At 48.3% G+C, this 23,032-nt stretch overlaps 1 protein-coding gene across 1 annotated transcript in view; it reads right to left on the minus strand.

Annotated features, from left to right (window-relative positions):
• LOC119437320 (cytochrome P450 3A6-like) overlaps nt 1–18,604 on the minus strand; it is a 134,707-nt gene extending 116,103 nt beyond the window's left edge. Inside the window, exon 1 of the mRNA XM_037704374.2 lies at nt 18,475–18,604. Coding sequence (XP_037560302.1) covers nt 18,475–18,548 — 74 coding nt within the window. The 5' untranslated portion in view covers nt 18,549–18,604. The remainder of the gene's footprint in view (nt 1–18,474) is intronic.
• Nucleotides 18,605–23,032: the final 4,428 nt, after the last annotated feature.

Raw genomic sequence — 23,032 nt, forward strand, 5'->3', positions numbered from 1 at the left:
TCTTGGACGATGACGTCTCAGCCAGGAAGGGACCTAAATGGATGGCGGTGCAACGGTCTCTTCAGTGGGCATGGAGGCACGGCCAGGAGCAGTATGCTTCAGTTACCACGCTTCTGCCTTTTACAAGCTTACCTGGCTTCTTTTCTGCTGCTGCGAGCGTCGTCGGTGCAAGCCTCGCCATGTTTCACACGAGCATGGTCGTTCCCGTCCCGCAACTGCAGTTACCAACTGCATGACTTTCAGCCGCAAAAGAAATCAAGCCCAGATGGAAGCGCTATCATCCCATCCTTCTGCGCATGGTCTTCTTGGACGATGACGTCTCAGCCAGGAACGGACTTAAATGGATGGCGGTGCAACGGTCTCTTCAGTGGGCACGGAGGCACGGCCAGGAGCAGTATGCTTCAGTTACCACGCTTCTGCCTTTTACAAGCTTACCTGGCTTCTTTTCTGCTGCTGCGAGCGTCGTCGGTGCAAGCCTCGCCATGTTCCACACGAGCATGGTCGTTCCCGTTCCGCAACTGCAGTTACCAACTGCCTGACTTTCAGCCGCAAAAGAAATCATGCCCAGATGGAAGCGCTATCATCCCATCCCTCTGCGCATGGCCTTCTTGGACGATGACGTCACAGCCAGGAACGGACCTAAATGGATGGCCGTGCAACGGTCTCATCAGTGGGCATGGAGGCACGGCCAGGAGCAGTATGCTTCAGTTACCACGCTTCTGCCATTTACAGGCTTACCTGGCTTCTTTTCTGCTGCTACAAGCGTCGTCGGTGCAAGCCTCACCATGTTCCACACGAGCATGGTCGTTCCCGTCCCGTAGTTGCAGTTACCAACTGCCTGACTTTCAGCCGAAAAAAGAAATCAAGCGCAGATGGAAGCGCTATCATCGCATCCTTCTGCGCATGGTCTTCTTGGACGATGACGTCTCAGCCAGGAAGGGACCTAAATGGATTCCGGTGCAACGGTCTCTTGAGTGGGCATGGAGGAACGGCCAGGAGCAGTATGCGTCAGTTACCACGCTTCTGCCATTTACAGGCTTACCTGGCTTCTTTTCTGCTGCTGCAAGCATCGTCGGCGCAAGCCTCGCCATGTTCCGCACGAGCATGGTCGTTCCCGTTCCGCAACTGCAGTTACCAACTGCCTGACTTTCAGCCGCAAAAGAAATCATGCCCAGATGGAAGCGCTATCATCCCATCCCTCTGCGCATGGCCTTCTTGGACGATGACGTCATAGCCAGGAACGGACTTAAATGGATGGTGGTGCAACTGTCTCTTCAGTGGGCACGGCGGCACGGCCAGGAGCAGTATGCTTCAGTTCCCATGCTTCTACCTTTTACAGGCTTACCTGGCTTCTTTTCTGCTGCTGCAATCATCGTCGGTGCAAGCCTCACCATGTTCCACACGAGCATGGTCGTTTCCGTCCAGCAATTGCAGTTACCAACTGCCTGACTTTCAGCCGCAAAAGAAATCAAGCCCAGATGGAAGCGCTATCATCCCAACCCTCTGCGCATGGTCTTCTTGGACGATGACGTCACAGCCAGGAACGGACTTAAATGGATGGTGGTGCAAGTGTCTCTTCAGTGGGCACGGCGGCACGGCCAGGAGCAGTATGCTTCAGTTCCGATGCTTCTACCTTTTACAGGCTTACCTGGCTTCTTTTCTGCTGCTGCAAGCGTCGTCGGTGCAAGCCTCACCATGTTCCACACGAGCATGGTCGTTCCCGTCCCGTAGTTGCAGTTACCAACTGCCTGACTTTCAGCCGAAAAAAGAAATCAAGCCCAGATGGAAGCGCTATCATCCCATCCTTCTGCGCATGGTCTTCTTGGACGATGACGTCTCAGCCAGGAACGGACTTAAATGGATGGCGGTGCAACGGTCTCTTCAGTGGGCACGGAGGCACGGCCAGGAGCAGTATGCTTCAGTTACCACGCTTCTGCCTTTTACAAGCTTACCTGGCTTCTTTTCTGCTGCTGCGAGCGTCGTCGGTGCAAGCCTCGCCATGTTTCACACGAGCATGGTCGTTCCCGTCCCGCAACTGCAGTTACCAACTGCATGACTTTCAGCCGCAAAAGAATCATGCCCAGATGGAAGCGCTATCATCCCATCCTTCTGCGCATGGTCTTCTTGGACGATGACGTCTCAGCCAGGAAGGGACCTAAATGGATGGCGGTGCAACGGTCTCTTCAGTGGGCATGGAGGCACGGCCAGGAGCAGTATGCTTCAGTTACCACGCTTCTGCCTTTTACAAGCTTACCTGGCTTCTTTTCTGCTGCTGCGAGCGTCGTCGGTGCAAGCCTCGCCATGTTTCACACGAGCATGGTCGTTCCCGTCCCGCAACTGCAGTTACCAACTGCATGACTTTCAGCCGCAAAAGAAATCAAGCCCAGATGGAAGCGCTATCATCCCATCCTTCTGCGCATGGTCTTCTTGGACGATGACGTCTCAGCCAGGAACGGACTTAAATGGATGGCGGTGCAACGGTCTCTTCAGTGGGCACGGAGGCACGGCCAGGAGCAGTATGCTTCAGTTACCACGCTTCTGCCTTTTACAAGCTTACCTGGCTTCTTTTCTGCTGCTGCGAGCGTCGTCGGTGCAAGCCTCGCCATGTTCCACACGAGCATGGTCGTTCCCGTTCCGCAACTGCAGTTACCAACTGCCTGACTTTCAGCCGCAAAAGAAATCATGCCCAGATGGAAGCGCTATCATCCCATCCCTCTGCGCATGGCCTTCTTGGACGATGACGTCACAGCCAGGAACGGACCTAAATGGATGGCCGTGCAACGGTCTCATCAGTGGGCATGGAGGCACGGCCAGGAGCAGTATGCTTCAGTTACCACGCTTCTGCCATTTACAGGCTTACCTGGCTTCTTTTCTGCTGCTACAAGCGTCGTCGGTGCAAGCCTCACCATGTTCCACACGAGCATGGTCGTTCCCGTCCCGTAGTTGCAGTTACCAACTGCCTGACTTTCAGCCGAAAAAAGAAATCAAGCGCAGATGGAAGCGCTATCATCGCATCCTTCTGCGCATGGTCTTCTTGGACGATGACGTCTCAGCCAGGAACGGACTTAAATGGATGGCGGTGCAACGGTCTCTTCAGTGGGCACGGAGGCACGGCCAGGAGCAGTATGCTTCAGTTACCACGCTTCTGCCTTTTACAGGCTTACCTGGCTTCTTTTCTGCTGCTGCAAGCGTCGTCGGTGCAAGCCTCGCCATGTTTCACACGAGCATGGTCGTTCCCGTCCCGCAACTGCAGTTACCAACTGCATGACTTTCAGCCGCAAAAGGAATCATGCCCAGATGGAAGCGCTATCATCCCATCCTTCTGCGCATGGTCTTCTTGGACGATGACATCTCAGCCAGGAAGGGACCTAAATGGATGGCGGTGCAACGGTCTCTTCAGTGGGCATGGAGGCACGGCCAGGAGCAGTTTGCTTCAGTTACCACGCTTCTGCCATTTACAGGCTTACCTGGCTTCTTTTCTGCTGCTGCAAGCATCATCGGTGCAAGCCTCGCCATGTTCCACACGAGCATGGTCGTTTCCGTCCCGTAATTGCAGTTACCAACTGCCTGACTTTCAGCCGCAAAAGAAATCAAGCCCAGATGGAAGCGCTACCATCCCATCCTTCTGCGCATGGTCTTCTTGGACGATGACGTCTCAGCCAGGAAGGGACCTAAAGGGATGGCCGTGCAACGGTCTCTTCAGTGGGCATGGAGGCACGGCCAGGAGCAGTATGCTTCAGTTACCACGTTTCTGCCATTTACAGGCTTACCTGGCTTCTTTTCTGCTGCTGCAAGCGTCGTCGGTGCAAGCCTCGCCATGTTTCACACGAGCATGGTCGTTCCCGTCCCGCAACTGCAGTTACCAACTGCATGACTTTCAGCCGAAAAAAGAAATCAAGCCGAGATGGAAGCGCTATCATCCCATCCTTCTGCGCATGGTCTTCTTCGACGATGACGTCACAGCCAGGAACGGACTTAAATGGATGGTGGTGCAACTGTCTCTTCAGTGGGCACGGCGGCACGGCCAGGAGCAGTATGCTTCAGTTCCCATGCTTCTACCTGTTACAGGCTTACCTGGCTTCTTTTCTGCTGCTGCAATCATCGTCGGTGCAAGCCTCACCATGTTCCACACGAGCATGGTCGTATCCGTCCCGCAATTGCAGTTACCAACTGCCTGACTTTCAGCCGCAAAAGAAATCAAGCCCAGATGGAAGCCCTATCATCCCATCCTTCTGCGCATGGTCTTCTTGGACGATGACGTCTCAGCCAGGAACGGAGTTAAATGGATGGCGGTGCAACGGTCTCTTCAGTGGGCACGGAGGCACGGCCAGGAGCAGTATGCTTCAGTTACCACGCTTCTGCCTTTTACAGGCTTACCTGGATTCTTTTCTGCTGCTGCAAGCGTCGTCGGTGCAAGCCTCACCATGTTTCACACGAGCATGGTCGGTCCCGTCCCGCAACTGCAGTTACCAACTGCATGACTTTCAGCCGCAAAAGAAATCATGCCCAGATGGAAGCGCTATCATCCCATCCTTCTGCGCAAGGTCTTCTTGCACGATGACGTCACAGCCAGGAACGGACTTAAATGGATGGCGGTGCAACGGTCGCTTTAGTGGGCATGGAGGCACGGCCAGGAGCAGTAGGCTTCAGTTCCCACGCTTCTGCCTTTTACAGGCTTACCTGGCTTCTTTTCTGCTGCTGCAAGCGTCGTCGGTGCAAGCCTCACCACGTTCCACACGAGCATGGTCGTTCCCGTCCCGCAGTTGCAGTTACCAACTGCCTGACTTTCAGCCGAAAAAGAAATCAAGCCCAGATGGAAGCGCTATCATCGCATCCTTCTGCGCATGGTCTTCTTGGACGATGACGTCTCAGCCATGAACGGACTTAAATGGATGGCGGTGCAACGGTCTCTTCAGTGGGCACGGAGGCACGGCCAGGAGCAGTATGCTTCAGTTACCACTTTTCTGCCTTTTACAGGCTTACCTGGCTTCTTTTCTGCTGCTGCAAGCGTCGTCGGTGCAAGCCTCGCCATGTTTCACACGACCATGGTCGTTCCCGTCCCGCAACTGCAGTTACCAACTGCATGACTTTCAGCCGCAAAAGAAATCAAGCCGAGATGGAAGCGCTATCATCCCATCCTTCTGCGCATGGTCTTCTTCGACGATGACGTCACAGCCAGGAACGGACTTAAATGGATGGTGGTGCAACTGTCTCTTCAGTGGGCACGGCGGCACGGCCAGGAGCAGTATGCTTCAGTTCCCATGCTTCTTCCTGTTACAGGCTTACCTGGCTTCTTTTCTGCTGCTGCAATCATCGTCGGTGCAAGCCTCACCATGTTCCACACGAGCATGGTCGTATCCGTCCCGCAATTGCAGTTACCAACTGCCTGACTTTCAGCCGCAAAAGAAATCAAGCCCAGATGGAAGCCCTATCATCCCATCCTTCTGCGCATGGTCTTCTTGGACGATGACGTCTCAGCCAGGAACGGAGTTAAATGGATGGCGGTGCAACGGTCTCTTCAGTGGGCACGGAGGCACGGCCAGGAGCAGTATGCTTCAGTTACCACGCTTCTGCCTTTTACAGGCTTACCTGGATTCTTTTCTGCTGCTGCAAGCGTCGTCGGTGCAAGCCTCACCATGTTTCACACGAGCATGGTCGGTCCCGTCCCGCAACTGCAGTTACCAACTGCATGACTTTCAGCCGCAAAAGAAATCATGCCCAGATGGAAGCGCTATCATCCCATCCTTCTGCGCAAGGTCTTCTTGCACGATGACGTCACAGCCAGGAACGGACTTAAATGGATGGCGGTGCAACGGTCGCTTTAGTGGGCATGGAGGCACGGCCAGGAGCAGTAGGCTTCAGTTCCCACGCTTCTGCCTTTTACAGGCTTACCTGGCTTCTTTTCTGCTGCTGCAAGCGTCGTCGGTGCAAGCCTCACCATGTTCCACACGAGCATGGTCGTATCCGTCCCGCAATTGCAGTTACCAACTGCCTGACTTTCAGCCGCAAAAGAAATCAAGCCCAGATGGAAGCCCTATCATCCCATCCTTCTGCGCATGGTCTTCTTGGACGATGACGTCTCAGCCAGGAACGGAGTTAAATGGATGGCGGTGCAACGGTCTCTTCAGTGGGCACGGAGGCACGGCCAGGAGCAGTATGCTTCAGTTACCACGCTTCTGCCTTTTACAGGCTTACCTGGATTCTTTTCTGCTGCTGCAAGCGTCGTCGGTGCAAGCCTCACCATGTTTCACACGAGCATGGTCGGTCCCGTCCCGCAACTGCAGTTCCCAACTGCATGACTTTCAGCCGAAAAAGAAATCATGCCCAGATGGAAGCGCTATCATCCCATCCTTCTGCGCAAGGTCTTCTTGCACGATGACGTCACAGCCAGGAACGGACTTAAATGGATGGCGGTGCAACGGTCGCTTTAGTGGGCATGGAGGCACGGCCAGGAGCAGTAGGCTTCAGTTCCCACGCTTCTGCCTTTTACAGGCTTACCTGGCTTCTTTTCTGCTGCTGCAAGCGTCGTCGGTGCAAGCCTCACCACGTTCCACACGAGCATGGTCGTTCCCGTCCCGCAGTTGCAGTTACCAACTGCCTGACTTTCAGCCGAAAAAAGAAATCAAGCCCAGATGGAAGCGCTATCATCGCATCCTTCTGCGCATGGTCTTCTTGGACGATGACGTCTCAGCCATGAACGGACTTAAATGGATGGCGGTGCAACGGTCTCTTCAGTGGGCACGGAGGCACGGCCAGGAGCAGTATGCTTCAGTTACCACTTTTCTGCCTTTTACAGGCTTACCTGGCTTCTTTTCTGCTGCTGCAAGCGTCGTCGGTGCAAGCCTCGCCATGTTTCACACGACCATGGTCGTTCCCGTCCCGCAACTGCAGTTACCAACTGCATGACTTTCAGCCGCAAAAGAAATCATGCCCAGATGGAAGCGCTATCATCCCATCCTTCTGCGCAAGGTCTTCTTGCACGATGACGTCACAGCCAGGAACGGACTTAAATGGATGGCGGTGCAACGGTCGCTTTAGTGGGCATGGAGGCACGGCCAGGAGCAGTAGGCTTCAGTTCCCACGCTTCTGCCTTTTACAGGCTTACCTGGCTTCTTTTCTGCTGCTGCAAGCGTCGTCGGTGCAAGCCTCACCATGTTCCACACGAGCATGGTCGTTCCCGTCCCGCAGTTGCAGTTACCAACTGCCTGACTTTCAGCCGAAAAAAGAAATCAAGCCCAGATGGAAGCGCTATCAACCCATCCTTCTGCGCATGGTCTTCTTGGACGATGACGTCTCAGCCAGGAACGGACCTAAATGGATGGTGGAGCAACGGTCTCTTCAGTAGGCACGGAGGCACGGCCAGGAGCAGTATTCTTCAGTTCCCACGCTTCTGCCTTTTACAGGTGTGTAAGCCATACTTTTTGTACGCTAAGAAAAATGATAATCTTTGTTTGGTCCTGCTTCCGTGCCCGGAAGTGCTTGCTGACATTGCCTGTGATTGTTTTTCGATGCTTTTTTTATTACTTCGTTCTGGTAATGTGGAAGCTAATCCGGGCCCTCACACGCGAACTAAAGCCCTGCTCGATATAGATTCATTGGCTGATGATCCCTCCGAAAAGATCAGTCATATTTACCCTCATTAAAGACCTCCACACGCGCTCAACGCATTCCGCAAAGGTCCAGAATGAGTTGGCAACTGTTGTTAAAGATATAAGGACGAGCCAAAAGAAAATCGAAGCTCAAGTCACATCAATCCAGAAGAGGCTTGATGAACTTGAAACAAAAACGAAATCGATTGAACTCCTAGAGCGTTCTGCCAGGTATCAGTGATCACGTAAAGGACTCGGTCAAGTCGGTTGAAACCCATCTTAGCGATTTAGAATCCCGTCTAAATGAGCAAGAGGACCGTTCCCGGCGCAACAACATAATTCTTCGAGGCATTCCAGATTCTCAAGAATCGTGGGAACAATGCGAGTCCAAGATAAGGGCCATCTTAACAGGTGCTCTTGACGCCCTGTCAGACAACGCGATCGAACGCGCACATCGCTTAGGATATTATTCGCAAAACAAATGCCGCCGTATGATCGTCAAATTTTCTGATCTCAAATAAAAAAAGTGCTTTCTGCAAGAGCAATACTGAAAGAGAAAAATATAAGCGTTAGCGAAGACTTTTGTGTAGCCCCACGTGAAGTGAGGCGAAAACTCTTCCAGTTTGCTAAAGGTCAACCTGACGCACCCGCCTACCAAGTGCGTTACAAAAATTTAATTATAAATAAGAAATAATATGTCTACGACCCGATACGTCAATGTGTCAAAGAAAACGAGTCACGCAGAGCTGCAGACAATGCAGAGCATGCGCCTGGGTGCGCACTTGTTACCGGGCAGTCGACGTCCACTGCTCGTTCTGTGAGATAGGAACGCGACAGGATCAGCAAACGCAACCTATCGAATACCTCATTTCTTTTTACTAACATGCGAACCATTATCACAAAGGCGTGGCACTGGAATCGGCCATTGACACATGCGGACCTGACATTATCGCGTTAACCGAAACATGGCTTCATCCACAAGTCGGGGATTATGAATTATACACGAACTCGTGCGATTTTTCTGTTTACCACTGTGACCGTGATACACGCCAAGGTGTACTGCTGGCGATAAATAAAAGGTTACCTTCACATTGCAGTAAAATTACATCCAGTTTGGAGATTGTATGGGTAGTCGTAAAACTAGCGTATCAAAAAATAATTTTGGGTGTCTTCTATCGCCCCCAAATTTCACTGCAACATTTGTGAGTGATTTGCACGATGCCATTCATAGTGTTTGCTCTCGTCACACCACAGCGCCAATTTTCTTGCTTGGTGCTTTTAATATGCCGAATATTATGTGGAAAAATGACCCCCCCCCCCCCCGGCACAGTATATCCCAACTCCCCTATGGCACAAGATCTCTTGAAATTGTGCAATACCTTTTCACTGACCCAGATCGTTAGGGAACCAATAAGAATAACCATGTCTGTTTGGCCTTGTTTTTACCACCCGACCCGATCTTATTTCCGATATAACATGCTTGCCAGGTATCAGTGATCATTGTCTACTTTCATTTAAAGTTTGCCTCGAGCAACCTAAACCGATTAAAAAGATCAAGACATTAAGAAATTATAACAAGGCTGACTTGCTCTCAATTAATAATGAACTCGCAGTATTCCTTGATGAATACTTGCGTGAATTGGAATGCCGTAATGTTCAGTCAAACTGGTGTATCTTTGTTAATAAAGTGACTGAATTAACAGACACATCCCTGTTTACACGATCACCTCTAATCTAAAAAACCATAGTATAATCGTCACCTAAAACGCTTGTCTAATCAAAAGAGCGCCTGTTTAAATCAGCTAAACTAAGCCGTAACAATTCTCGTTGATCAGCCTACAAACACAGCACCGATGAGTACGCGTAGGCCCTAAAAGACGCCAAAGATAACTTCCTAAGCAGCACATTACCTTCTATGTTTCAAACTAACCCTAAAAAATTTTGGCGCATGGGTAATTTTAAAGACGATAATAAAATAGAGCTGAGTGACCTTAATGGTGACGCTATACCGGCCAACCAGTCTCCCGGAGTACTAAATGAAGTTTTCGCAAAACATTTTTCGTTACCCAGCAATTCCACTCCGCCACACCTACGACCATATGACCATGATATAATGTTCCCTCTCATTATCAGCTATGATGGAGTCGCAAGCATCATTAGATCCCTAAAACGGTCCTCTGCGCCGGGTTGTGATCAGATTAATGTGATGTTCCTACAAAGCACAGTTTGCTACACATCAATCATCTTAACTAAAATTTTCCAGCAATCATTGCACGATGGTATTCTTCCATCCGAGTGGAAGGTCGGGAAGGTAATTCCAATTCATAAATCAGGCAATAATCATTCCCCTCTAACTTCCAGACCAATTTCGCTCACAAGTATACCTTCTAAAATACTAGAGCATATCTTGGCTTCTCACCTAGCTACGTTCTTGGAATCGCATTCATTTTTCACACAATCGCAGCATGGATTTCGCTAATCATACTCGTGTGAAACTCAATTAACACTTTTTGTACACAAACTAAACACCATTCTTGAAAATAGGTCCTTGGGTGATTGCATTTTTCTTGACTTTTCGAAAGCCTTTAACAAAGTGTGTCACAAACTGCTCATTTATAAATTACGACTACTTAACCTCGATCCCTGCATTTGAATCTGGATTGAAAGTTTTCTTATTAACCGTTATCCGTTTGTTTCAGCTAATGGCCCGAATTCTGAAGAATGCACAGTCCATTCTGGTGTACCGCAGGGCCCAGTCCTCGGCCCTCTTCTTTTCCTCATTTATATTAACGATTTACCATCTTGCATTTCCTCATCCGTTCATTTGTTTGCCGATGACTGCGTAATTTTCCGAGAAATAACAAGTCCAAACGACGCCGCTCTTCTTCAAGCTAACAATAACGCCGTCTTTGAGTGGTGTGACACCTGGATCATGGAACTAAACACCAAAAAAATGCAAATTCATGCGAGTGTCTAAAAAGATTCCTAGTTTACCTACTTATTACTTAAATAATGTACTACTCGACAGCGTATATCCATATAAGTACCTCGGAGTTCACATCAGTAGCAATCTAACATGGGATACTCACATCTCTCATGTTGTCTGCAACGCTAATCGCATGCTCGGATATCTTCGTCGTAACTTAGCAAAATCGCCTTCGTCTCTTAAACTAATGCTATATAAAACACTCATTCGTCCTAAGTTAGAATATGCCGCTTAGGTTTGGGATCCGCATCATAATAATTTGGTACATTCGCTAGAAAGGGTGCATAATAATTCGGTCCCTTTTATACTCTCTAATTACAATCGAATCTCGAGCATCGCGGTAGTGAAAGTTAACCTTAAACTACCTACGCTTGCTTCTCGGCGTGCGATGCTTCGCTTAAGCCTTTTTCACAAACTGTATCATCATCCTTATCCACGCGATTTACTAATACTTTCTCCCCATTACATTTCGCACCGTCTGGATCATGCTCATAAAGTTGGCATTCCGTTGTGTAAAACAGAATCATTCCTACAGTCATACATTCCATGCACATCAAATTATTGGCTTCCTAAATTGGTTGTAACAATCTCAGATCACGAAAAATTTGTGACTTCATTAACGAATGCATTCTAACATCTTGTTGTATTTTGCCTCCTTATAGCAATTATTGTATAATTAGAAACACTGGACTGCTTCTTTTGTACTTATAGTATTTTTTGTAACATGTATTCTGCCTCTTCATAACTATTATCGCATAACTAGAAACATTGTGCTGCTTCTTGTAGCAAAATTTTTATTGTTTTTCTGTATTTTATACCACTCCCCTCTGTAATGTCTGTTGACCCTGAGGGTACCATATATAAATAAATAAATAAATGGCAGTCAGTGAACGAAGATAGCAAGGAACGTACAAAAACAGCAGGCAAAAAGAAATGACAACATGAGGGCACCCTGCGCGGCACAGAGCTTCCGCGCTTCAAGCATAGAAGACTGCGCCACAGAAGGCACCAGCGCCGCGTATTGTTATCAACGTATTATCGCAATTTAGCAATACCGCCACTGTCCCGCTGCCTATCTGTACACTTGCCGTGAGGCCACGCCATTCTCGGGCGCGTCAAGGGCGTGCCCCCTCTTTCGAGCATTATCTTTGTATCCACCATCGAATACGAACAGGGCACATGCGGTGCATTCTTGCACCTACACTTTTCCTCAATCAAATAATTTAAAATACAGCAAATAAAATAACGAACATTTCCTTTCTTAAGGTATCGTTTTTTCATTTTGAATGTTATAAATTTGTGATGACAAACGGGGATCGAAGGAATTATTAAATTTTGCACTTTTTGGCCGCGAGTAGCGACAGTGAGGCGAAACCTTACAAGCGGATAGATTCTAGAGGGTCGCACGCACGAGGGAGATAAAACGGTGAGCAGTCTCCACGCTGTAAAAACAAATGAGCCTGAATGGGGGTTATGGTTTATTACCTTTTAAAACTCCATCGGCCAATACATTTACTCCATCACCATGGAGTAAAAAAAAAACATAAAACCATGATTTTACCTCCTTCCCGAAATGACGGAGTAAAAAAACGGAATGACCGGATATCACTCCATTTACAAAATGGAGTTTATCAGTGCGAAAACCTCGTGCCTTGAAATGGAGTGAAAATGTATTTCCTCCGTGCACTGTAAACACAACTTACAGCCGACATAGGTAAGAGATACGACGTGCAACCTTTTTAAACTCCTCGGCGCCAAATCTTATTTAGTCAGCGGGATCGTATTCAACATAAAAACATGAATTCATTCCCAACACTCGTAGATGTACTAAAATCAATCTTAAAATGCAGTTTTCTCCGTCACGAGAAATCTCGTTTGTAAATGGAGCAAAATTGAGGCTAGAGCGGCAGTCGCATGCTAGACACAGTCGGGTCCTTTACGGCTCTCCAATTTTTTCTTGTTTCGTGCACTTCAACTCGTGGATACTACTTTGGATAATCAGCGGCCATTTCTACAAGCCTTTGGCGTCTTCATGGCAGCAACGACATCTCGATGTCTTCCTTAGAATGCCACGCACGACGGAGATTCCGACCACCTCGTGGACAATGGCATAAAGACGCGATTTTAGGCCTAATATCCATCGACTGCTCGAGGCCGGGCAGCCGCAATGTCATTCATGCACGCCCGACGAGCCTCGTCCAGCGGAGCCAACCTCGCATCAGTCACCTCAGGTGAAACGTGGTGAACGTGGTTAAACAATTTTTCGTGCGGGATGTAGATAGCTTGTGGTACTTGCATTCGGAGCTGTGGCGTTTACTTGTGCTCTAATGGACGCCTTGGTCTCAGCGTGCAAGATTAATATTGTTCGAGAATGGCGGGCGATGCTGCATGAACCAGGTGAGCCTGAAGGTTTTGGCCGTCGAGTTATGTGTTACACGTATCGAAGGAGGTGCCTCTAATGTGGCGCTACCGCTTTCTTTAGCAACTCGCTTCAAGCTGAGAATGCCATTAGAATAATACAATGTGGGCTGATATTATGATGAAAAAATAGCGTGTCTCTGCTTGGGTGTGAGTGCGGTCGGAAAGGGAGCGTGCGCACTTTGCCTGAGTGTGCGTGCGCGTCTGTGAGCGCGTGCGTTTTTACTATGTGTGTACGTCGCTGCTTTTTCGTGAAATCTTACGCATGAAAGCTTTCATGTGTGTCCGTGTGCATATAGTTTTGTTGCAGCAGCGCTTGCATACACTTGCTTGTGGGGTTTTGACATCGGTCAGCGCGCAGGCAGGCACAGACGCGCCACTAATTGCAAGGCGACGCGAAGCATGGGGACTGCAAGTAAGTTGGGGAGGCGAGAACAATCGTCGTCTCTCGTCACTCCGACACGCGTTTGGCAGGTTTTGTGCACACTGACCCCACCGGAATGCGGCGTGTCCATTTTCGCTAGCGTGCTTGCGTGTTCTCCCTCTCCCGGCGAGGAGGATACCATTCAGGCACCCTAAAAGTGGTATGGTCAATAGGCGCGATCGTGAACTTGCGCGTCGGTTTGCAATCCAATTTTCTGTACGTGTCGTTGGGGCGTGCTCACTTCTTGACTTCCGTCGTCAATGATTTAGGAAGACTCCAGCTCCATCCAATTTTGAAATACGGAATTATCTACGGACTTCTCACCATGCCACATATTGAGTAAAAACCATTTGCGAATGTGTGTAGGTCGTCTGCCGTGTTTAGTTGTTTTTATTCCTTTTTTTGTAAATGCATTACATGTCTTGTTTTAAATGTGGTTCCCCTTAGCTAAGGAGAGCGATAGTCTATATTGTTCACTCGAGTAATTAAATTGTTGTTACAGTTGGTTGCGTTTCGTTCTCTCATTGAATGTTGTCCGCATTTCCTTTTATCAGTACATCTGCAATGTGTTGTTGTCATGCGCGTTTGTTTATTGAATGCGCGTTATGTTGGACTCTTGGTCTTGCTGGTGTATGGTATATGCTTTGTATTATTGTTATTTGATATGTATCATTTCAAGCAACATGTTGTTATTACGAGTAATTTTCCTTAAATGCTGTGTTTCCCTGTACGTTGCGTCTCGCGTGGGATGTTGTAATGCCTACAGATAATAAAATATACTTTATACCGCTATCCGGAAAGCCACATTTTATTGTCTTCATTAAATGCTAACGTGCGCTGAAATGCTAACAAGAAATACATAGGCGAGAATTTACTCCTCTCAGGTATTCCATTCGCTAATGGTCTAACGTTATTAAGAAATAACATCGTGCATACTTGAATCTTGTCCATGTCACATACTCTCGCCTACGTGAAAGCGCAAATGCGGTCGTTTTATTTGCGCTGAATTCGTGTTTCGATTTACGTTATTGAACAGAGTTGACTAGCCGAGCAAGGGCACCTAATTAATGGGTAGATAAATGCTCTTACTATAATTCAATTCTATATTAGTCTCCAGTGAAGTATTATAAATGCATTTGAAGTCTAGCTAGGAAGGTGGAAAACAAAATAAGCTACGGTAAAGGTTGTTACCGGCACAAAACATAGCATCTGCAGTACTTTATTAGTGATTAATAAGTGTCGTAAAGCCACGGCACGAAAGCTGCTGCTTCAATTCATTGCAGGAAAAAAAGTACAAATAATGTAGCAGGATCTCAAGAAACTCTCTTCAGAAATGGATTAGTATTTACTCCATTTGCAACACCTAAAGAACACTTTCCAGAAATTAAGTAATATTCACTCCAATTTGAACACTTAAAGGCTCGCTCAAGAAATCAAGTAATATTCTATCCAATTAGGATACCTAAAAACCCCTTCCAGAAATGAAGTAATATTCACTCCGATTGGAACACTGTAAACACTCCCGAGAGAAATGAAGTAATATTTACTCTTATTTGAACACCAAAAAAACTCTTGTGAGAGATGGAGTTAATTAAAACTCCATATGAATGAAGTATATTAAACTCTCATTCGGGAATGCGCTAGGCGACGAGGCATTTACTCCGATCTGGGATTATTTGTGCTTAGTGTGGTACGCAGAATTTGAGTGTTTTGTTCACTCCAATGTGCTTGCCGATTGCCTCTGCTGCTGAGCTAACAGCGATCGCAGATGAATATCGTAACGACAGCACAGCAGCCGAATTTTGGTGGGTGAGGACTCTTGTGTGCATTTAGGAAATTAGGCTTCGAACGCAGGAAGGTGTTGTAACTGTATAGTAAGCCGTGCTTATGATGAAAAAATGCCATCGCACTGGGTGTAGAAAAACGAGCGTTTCTCGACGCTGACAGTGTTTGCGACACTGCGGCTCCAAAACATCACCGATGACAGAGCAGCCATCTGAAACGACAGGTACCTGGTCGTTGGAAAAACACTACGCACTGCTCAGCATCGTCGTCCACCACGGCGCATCGACGCCTTGCAAGCAGCTAGAGTGACGTGTCGATACGTATTTCCTGTGCACTGCGTCGCAACAATGCAAGCAATGAAACAGTGTTTTGGGGCCATGACAGCGCAAGAAGATATGTGCATAAGCCAGTGAAATTCGACGCTTTGTTTTTGATAGCGGTGCTCAGTACATCACCGATGACAGTGTGTGGTGCTTGTTTTATTTCGGCGGTCAAGACTATTGATGCCTCTCAGTTCCGCCCCACGTCGCTGTTGCCGAAAAATAAGTTGGGCGTGGCCCAATCATGCTGGGCGCGCGCACAAGAGTTACATGCCTCGCGCGGGGCGTGACCTATGGTTTTGATTGACAGACGAATTCGTGCCAAAATCGTACATCGCGAAACCCCCCTCAAGTTGAACTCGCGACCATGGCGGCGGCAGCAGCAGCCTGTGTCATCGCATCCAGCGCCGCAAGCGTCAATATGACCATCTGTACCCGTTCACCTACATGGCCGACGTAGAGTTGCAGCGTCATTTTTGCCTTTCCAAAACGTCAGTGTGCTGCCTGTCTGACGAGTTAGGCGAAGGCCCTCGTCTGCGGAGACAGCGTGGCTGGCAAATTATGCTTTCCGAGCACACATTGGTGTGACTAGGCTGCGGAGGAAAAGTTCGTGCGATCGCTTCAGCTCTCTCCGGCTTCAAGCGCTGTTCGTCCACCGTGCCCCAGCCCCAGGCCAGGTCCGACGGCGTCGCCGGAGTACTGGGGCACCTGCGAGCACCTAGGGTTCAACCCGGATCAACCAACCTGCGAAGGCGAAGTGGTCACATTATGTAGGAAGACTCAAAATGGACGCCTGGCTGCCTTCCGGTGCAACAGGTGCGGAAAGTAGTTTTCGCAGTTACACGGTACCGCTCCACTGCACGGGCAGAGAGGCGAAGGAAGTCACTTCGCCAACACGGACCGCTTCGGCCTTCCGAACGACCACCTCTCCAGGCGGCAAATGATTTGGCTCACGTACTGCCTGAGCAAAAGCATAGACATATGACTGTTGAAGGAGATGATCGGTGACTTGTTTCCTTTATCGGAGCATGTAATTGCCGACTGGAGGAACTACCCCCGTGAGGTCGCGAGGGACGAGCTGCTGGCGCGACCTCCACTCGGTGGCCCCGGGAAGATAGCGTAAATTGACGAGTGCCTCCTTCGCGGCGAGCAAAAGTACAATCGATGCCGCCTATTAACGGGCGACAACGTTCCGCCGAGCCGCCAAAATTACGGCGTGGTCTTCGGCATGGTCTGCGCGACCAATGAGGTGCTGCGACTTTTCAAGGTCGACCGACGAAAGGCGGCGACGCTAGGCGCCATTACTGCAGCCAATGTTCAACCGGGGACCATTATTCATACTGACGAATTGGCCACACAAAACTGTGTCCCAAATTTAGTGGATGCTAACGGGGCTATACCTCAATCTGCATTAGGAGACAGTTAATCATAGCTTGAACTTTATGGACTCCATCACGGGCGTTCACGCGCAAAAGAAAATAGTTATTGTCAAAAAGTGAAGCGCCACCTCCTCAGCAGTGGGTACAGGGTAACTGCACCGGTGCTGGAGTTCCACCTGGGATGGTGGCAGTCAACAACCATGTGCGCTGCAAAGAGCCTTTCTTGCGTTTGTTAGAAGCCACGGATATCTCGGGCTACCCAGTATAAAGACTCCTTCCTGGGGTTGTTAGAAGCCATAGCTCGGCGCTAGCTAATATGAAGGTGCATCATAAAATAAAAGAAAATAGAGCGTAGTTTTCCGACCATTGTATGAGTGTTTTCAGGCATTCCTGAGTGCTTACAAGGTAAGCGCGCGGCAAACCACTTAGGCGCTAGCCGACGCTCACTTCGTCTCGCAGCTGGGGCAGCTGCGGTGCCTCGATGCGCGCACGCACATCGAGGCACCCTACTCGCAGCCTTTTTTTAGCGCGAGCAACGAGCGATCTGGTAAAAGCCCAGTGTGAAAACCAGGCGCACACCCATCTGTGCTCGGAAATGGGGGCTCAAGCATGTAGCGCGCCGCACCAATTCAATCCAGAGGAAATAGAAGGAGCAACGGCCGATCTGTTGAAAGCCCAGTGCAAAAACCAAGCGCTCAATAATCGGTGCTCGGAAATGCTAGCGCAAGCACGTAGCGAGCCGCGCCAATCTAATCCAGAGGAAAAAAAGAGGAGGGTGAGCGTCCCCTTGTGGTATAACGCGAAGCGTATTAAACGACGAATTAGTCTAATACACATTCAGTGTACATCTTGTAAACTTTAAAATGCTTATAACCCACGTTAATGTGACCAATATTATTTTACGAAATGCATTTATTTTATAACTTGCTTGTGCCTGTAATGCACTCGGTGGAACGACAAACAAGTGAAAGAAGGCAGAACCATGCACCGGCCGTATGATCAGTGAGCCCCAGTTTGTCGACCGCCCATATAGCTACGCCCAAGGGATGATAGCCAGCCAGAGTGAATCTAGATAAACCAATAAAACTGGACGCGTGCCAACGGACAAACTTTGTCTTGTTACCATTAGTTCTTTCGTTGAGGGGCTTCGCCTGAGGGGCTTCGCCAGATCCCGAGTTTCGCCAAACTCGGCGCGTCCTGCATAACACCCATGGCCTAGGCTGGTATGTTGCAGCAATGCGTTATGCTTTATTCTATACTAGTCTTATCCACCGCTCACGGCTGGCTGATCCCGTTGATAACGTGAGCGGACCGTCGCTCTGACCACTGACCAAGCGCGAAAAGCCCGAAAAGGCATTAGCATCGGAGAGGCATCACTACAAAATACCGCCGCTAGTTTGGCCGTTGCGAAATAGTGTGTTAAAAGAGAAAGAGCTTTTTTGTGCCGAGGCGCGCGTACGTTGAAAACTATGTTCGACGTTCGCCGGACTTGGGGCTGCGCTGTAACCATAGTGTGATCGCAAGAGGAGCGTCAATGCGAATGCGTGAAAGCGCAGAGTGGAAACTACGTTACCTGATCAGCCATTGGCCCAGGCTGTAGCAGGCGCATACAGCGAGCGCCACAAGCAAGGCCCAGCCATGATCCATCGTTGCTGTCACTTCCTACTTCAATCATGGCATTTGCGAGACGCGGGAACCACTTATAACTCCTCCGCTTAATTCCTTGGAGGGCGGGATTTGTCGTTTTTGCGAAGGGAAGATGGCCGTGTCGCAAGAGTCAAGGCCCGCCCCAGTTGACGTCCTTTATTCGAACAAAACGCAAGTTAACACGCCTGCTCTTCTCTGAGCCGGATGATTGATACGCCGTTTTTAATCAAAAATGCAGCGCATGTAGAAGATTCCGAGCGTGCCAGCATTACAATAGAGAATTTTGTATAGCCTAAAACGCTTGCGTTCGCGTTAGCGTCCGAGGCAACGCTAAAGCTGAGTAACTATAGCATAGCGGAACGGAGTGAAACGCTCGCGCTGACGCAAACATATGCGGGCGCCTTCTAGATGTAAAAACACAAAGCCAAATTCAGTAAGCCAAATTCACACGAAATGTCTAGCTAATACAATGCCCAATCCGCAAGTGTTTCACATATTCAAGCGAATGAGTGAGCTTAGCAAAATATAAGTCCCCGGAATAAAACTAAAGGTAGCGACATTCCTCCCCACCAGGGATCTGCTTCTCCTGGTCTCCTCGCCGCTCGCGCTTTCCCTCTACGCTCACCCGGGCAGTTTCGTCGTTCGCTCCGACGCACGCCAGCTTCGCCCATAGAGTTACGTGAAGTGAGAGATCAAAAATTGTTGTTGGGTGTTGGCGCATGGATGTCTACTGTATTTAGGGCTTGTTTACTGTGTGCTGTGCTAGGGGGCTGTGATGGAACGCTATGAAACTGGCAGAACCAGATGATGTTTGTGCTTTTTCGGCACCGTAAGTGCGCACTTGCCTCTCCGGGTTGGCTGCCTGCTTCCAGTTAGAAGCCTTTTGAGGCTAGTTTCGTGGATAAATTCCTTTAATATCTAGTTCCAGCACAAAAATGTGAGCTCATCTATACGTAATCTACATCATATTGATATACGTGCCAGAGCTGTGATTGACTTTTGTCATCCACAACCAGTGTACCTGCAGGCAAGAACACTGTCGCGGCTTGCACAGATCAAGCCACTTCGCGAGTTATTTCTATTGCATTGATCACATTCTTCATTTCGCTTTCTAAACACACTTGCCCGGCGTTAAACGGCTGCGATTGCTTGACTTCTTGGAATCGGCGAAAAAAGAAAGAAATCGGCACACTATACAAACACGAGCGCAGACTATCAACCGGCATTTAACAAGACATTTTCAAAGTGTGCGACAAAATGCATGGGCGTTCCAGTTAACTTTTTTGAGGAAAACACTGTTTTATGCATTGAAGCACAAAGTTAACTAAAACGCCCATGCATTTCGTCGGACACATTGAAAATTATTATCTCGAAACTGGTTCAGTCCTTAGAATTCGTTTCAAGTAGATACGCCTTGCGAACTCAGCGGCTATAATGCGTAGATTGAAAGATGTGCCGTAAAATCATTATTTCAAAAGTTAATTAACGTAATTATGTTAATTAATCAATTAGGCGTTTCGATTTCTCATGGAAGTAACGGCCGCCTCGTCGAGTAGTTTAAATCAAGGATAAAAATTCTGCTATCTGCCACAGGCAATTAAAAAAAATTTGGGGCCGCTAAAATGAAGCACCCTGTATAGCACGCACAGCCACCACGTTTTAATCACGCGGAGTCGAGCATAGAGCGGAACAATGAATGCATGCTGCTCACCGCTTCAACGTAATTTCAACGTGCCCAAACTTACGAATTCTCATCAACGCGTACACGACAGTGCGCGATACCCCGTTCAAAATCCCAACGTATACCTTTCCAGCTATAAAGCCTAATTCACAATAGTGAAAATTATTTATACTAGTCAAGAGCTGCCTGTCCTCGCAAAAAATATTTGCAGCGCCTAAAATGCATGGACTGACAAAGCTACGCACTCTTAGTAGTACAATAACGCGCGCTACGTTTTTAGCACTATGTATGACAGCAAACAGCCTACACACTCCATAGATTCATACACTTGTTGACGCATAGGTGCTTGTTGACGGTAGTGCAACCAGGAGAAAATATCTGAACAAGAACTGAGAAAGCAAGCCTCGCATGAGTCTACCCATGACTATAGGATTAACCACGCCTGAGTTCCGTAGCCCGTGATCACAGAAAAAAGCTCTGTTCGTGCACTTTTCACCTTGAGCATACTTAAAAGCAATAACATAAAACGAGCAGTAACAGAGTTCCTCAATGACGCGGGTATCCAGGAAATTTACCCAAAACAAATCCATAATCAAAAGACCTTGCGAATGCCTCGCCGCAGCAACTCGACGGCCAACAGTTATGGCGGTGACTACACCGAGACGCGTAAAAAAGAAAGAAATATAGAGAAAATGGCGCGAGACATACCACGTGACGGCGCTCAACAAGCTCCGAGACGCACACCTTCTCGCCGGCCTCTTCTCATGCTCCTCGTCGCAGCTGCGGCGGTAAGATAAAATAATTTCGCTACCTTTACTTTTATTCAGGGAGCTTAGCGAAATACAGGCTTCGGCGACATCTCGACACGGCTACAGCAAACATGAGCAAACTCTCTCGTTAAGCCTACTGCGCCGCTTATTGAGAACCTATCTTGAAAACAGCGCCCATTTGTCACCAGTACGCCACTGTGGAAGCATCATCATACAAATCTAAAGCAAATACGAGCATTAGTGGGGAACGAACGAGGCGAAAAGCGCAGGCCGACAGCTCGATATACCCGATGCGGGCGGCTCGAAGTGACGCCATGTTGCCCTACGTAAAGCTCCCCTTGCGTGCGTTAGAGTTGAACGCTAAATCCCGAAAATAGCGTACGTACGCAAGAGCTCCAGCACCGTTTACGTACCGCGCATGCGCAGTTGAGATCACGCAACGCTAACGCCAACTCTTTGCCTTTGCTGCTATACGCCATACTAAAGCTGTCTAATATCGCGTGCGTCAGTAACGCCTATACACGGCAACTCTTTTGTTGAAAATGAAGCAGACAACGCGCAATGCTTTAGGCTGTTGTGTTGACGCACAGTGCTGCTAAAAAAAGAAAAAAAAACATGGCCGTTGCAGATTCCAAAACACTCAACTGGCACAACATTGCGTTGCACTGGGAATACTTCCAAACAGTCTTTACCAGGTTCCTGACTCTCGGAACGATCACTCGATGTGGGAAATCCTGTTTGTACGTCTCTATGAAAAGCAATAGTATGAGCCTTTCACTCAAGTAAAGCAAGTACAGCATGGTGTCAGAAGTCACCGAGCGAAAGCTCTGTCGTCATGCAACGCATTTCTAGTACGGCTCCGACACAAGAAAAGAAAAAAACAGGAGCCTCTCGCCGTAGGGTGGGAATTCTAGCTGTCGGAGGCATGCCGGGTACTCGGGACAAGAATCACATGTAGCAGGTGTTGGAGCGTTTCCGAACGAATAGGAGGAGGAAAAGAAAGAAGGCATGGAGGTCAACAAGACGCGCGTCAGGCTTGATACCCTACGTAAAGAAAGGAGAGTCTACTGATCTTGAAAATGGTGCCTATTGATAACTAATCTGCTGAAAATGCATATCCAAGTGATGAGACGTATCAGCTTTTGCATATAATGAAGCGATTTTGCATCAAATTCGGGAGCTGAGCTTTTGCTCACGCAGATTTGTTGACGGAGACGAAAAATGCGCGGAACCCTAGCAATAGACAGCTTCGCTGAAATACTTTGGAATCCGAAGCATCACACTCATGTACCAACGGTGAGATGTTGGCGCGAAATTCAAAAAAGGAACTTTGACCTTGATTTTCTCTACTAGTAATCAAGCTATGGTGAAATTAGCGAAAATAAGTTTTCAAAGATTTGTTTATTAGTGTAATAAGATTTAGAGTTTATTTAGTGCCCTTTAATCTTCACAGTTTGAACAAGAAAGTAAAGACCAGTGTACTGTCATTCCTCTTTGTTTTTGTGCTGTTTTGCGGCCTCTGCGCTTTCCCCAACTTCTCCGAGTGTTCCCAGTTATTCCTTTTTTCTATCTTGCGGCGTTTGTATCGACATATAACTCTATGAAATGCACTAAATGGTTGGAATTTTCGTTTTCATGAATGATGGCCCGAGCTGAAAGGTCTCCACAATAAACGCTTGTTCCAAGAAGTGTATTAGTTCTTCACAGATAACCTTGCGGCAGCCAGTAGCACCTCGAGCTTCGTTTACACAAACACGACACTGCTGGGGTGAGTCTTGTGGAGGTGAAATTCAGTCGTTGAATTCATTTTTAAACACCTACGGGTTAGATACTCCAAAATAACTTATTTTTTGAGCATATTGGTGCTCAGGGTTACCATACGCATTGTTCTTGGTGCACAGTAGAATAACATTAAGCAGGCGAATAGGAAAAAGGAGAGAAAGGTATCTCTTTGTTCATGTTCCCCTGCTTTTTCTCCTAATAGTCGGCGCCAGGAACAATATGTATAGCAAACCTTCGGGTCACGCAGGGGG

Source organism: Dermacentor silvarum, chromosome 1, assembly GCF_013339745.2.
Source record: "Dermacentor silvarum isolate Dsil-2018 chromosome 1, BIME_Dsil_1.4, whole genome shotgun sequence".
NCBI lineage: Eukaryota > Metazoa > Arthropoda > Arachnida > Ixodida > Ixodidae > Dermacentor > Dermacentor silvarum.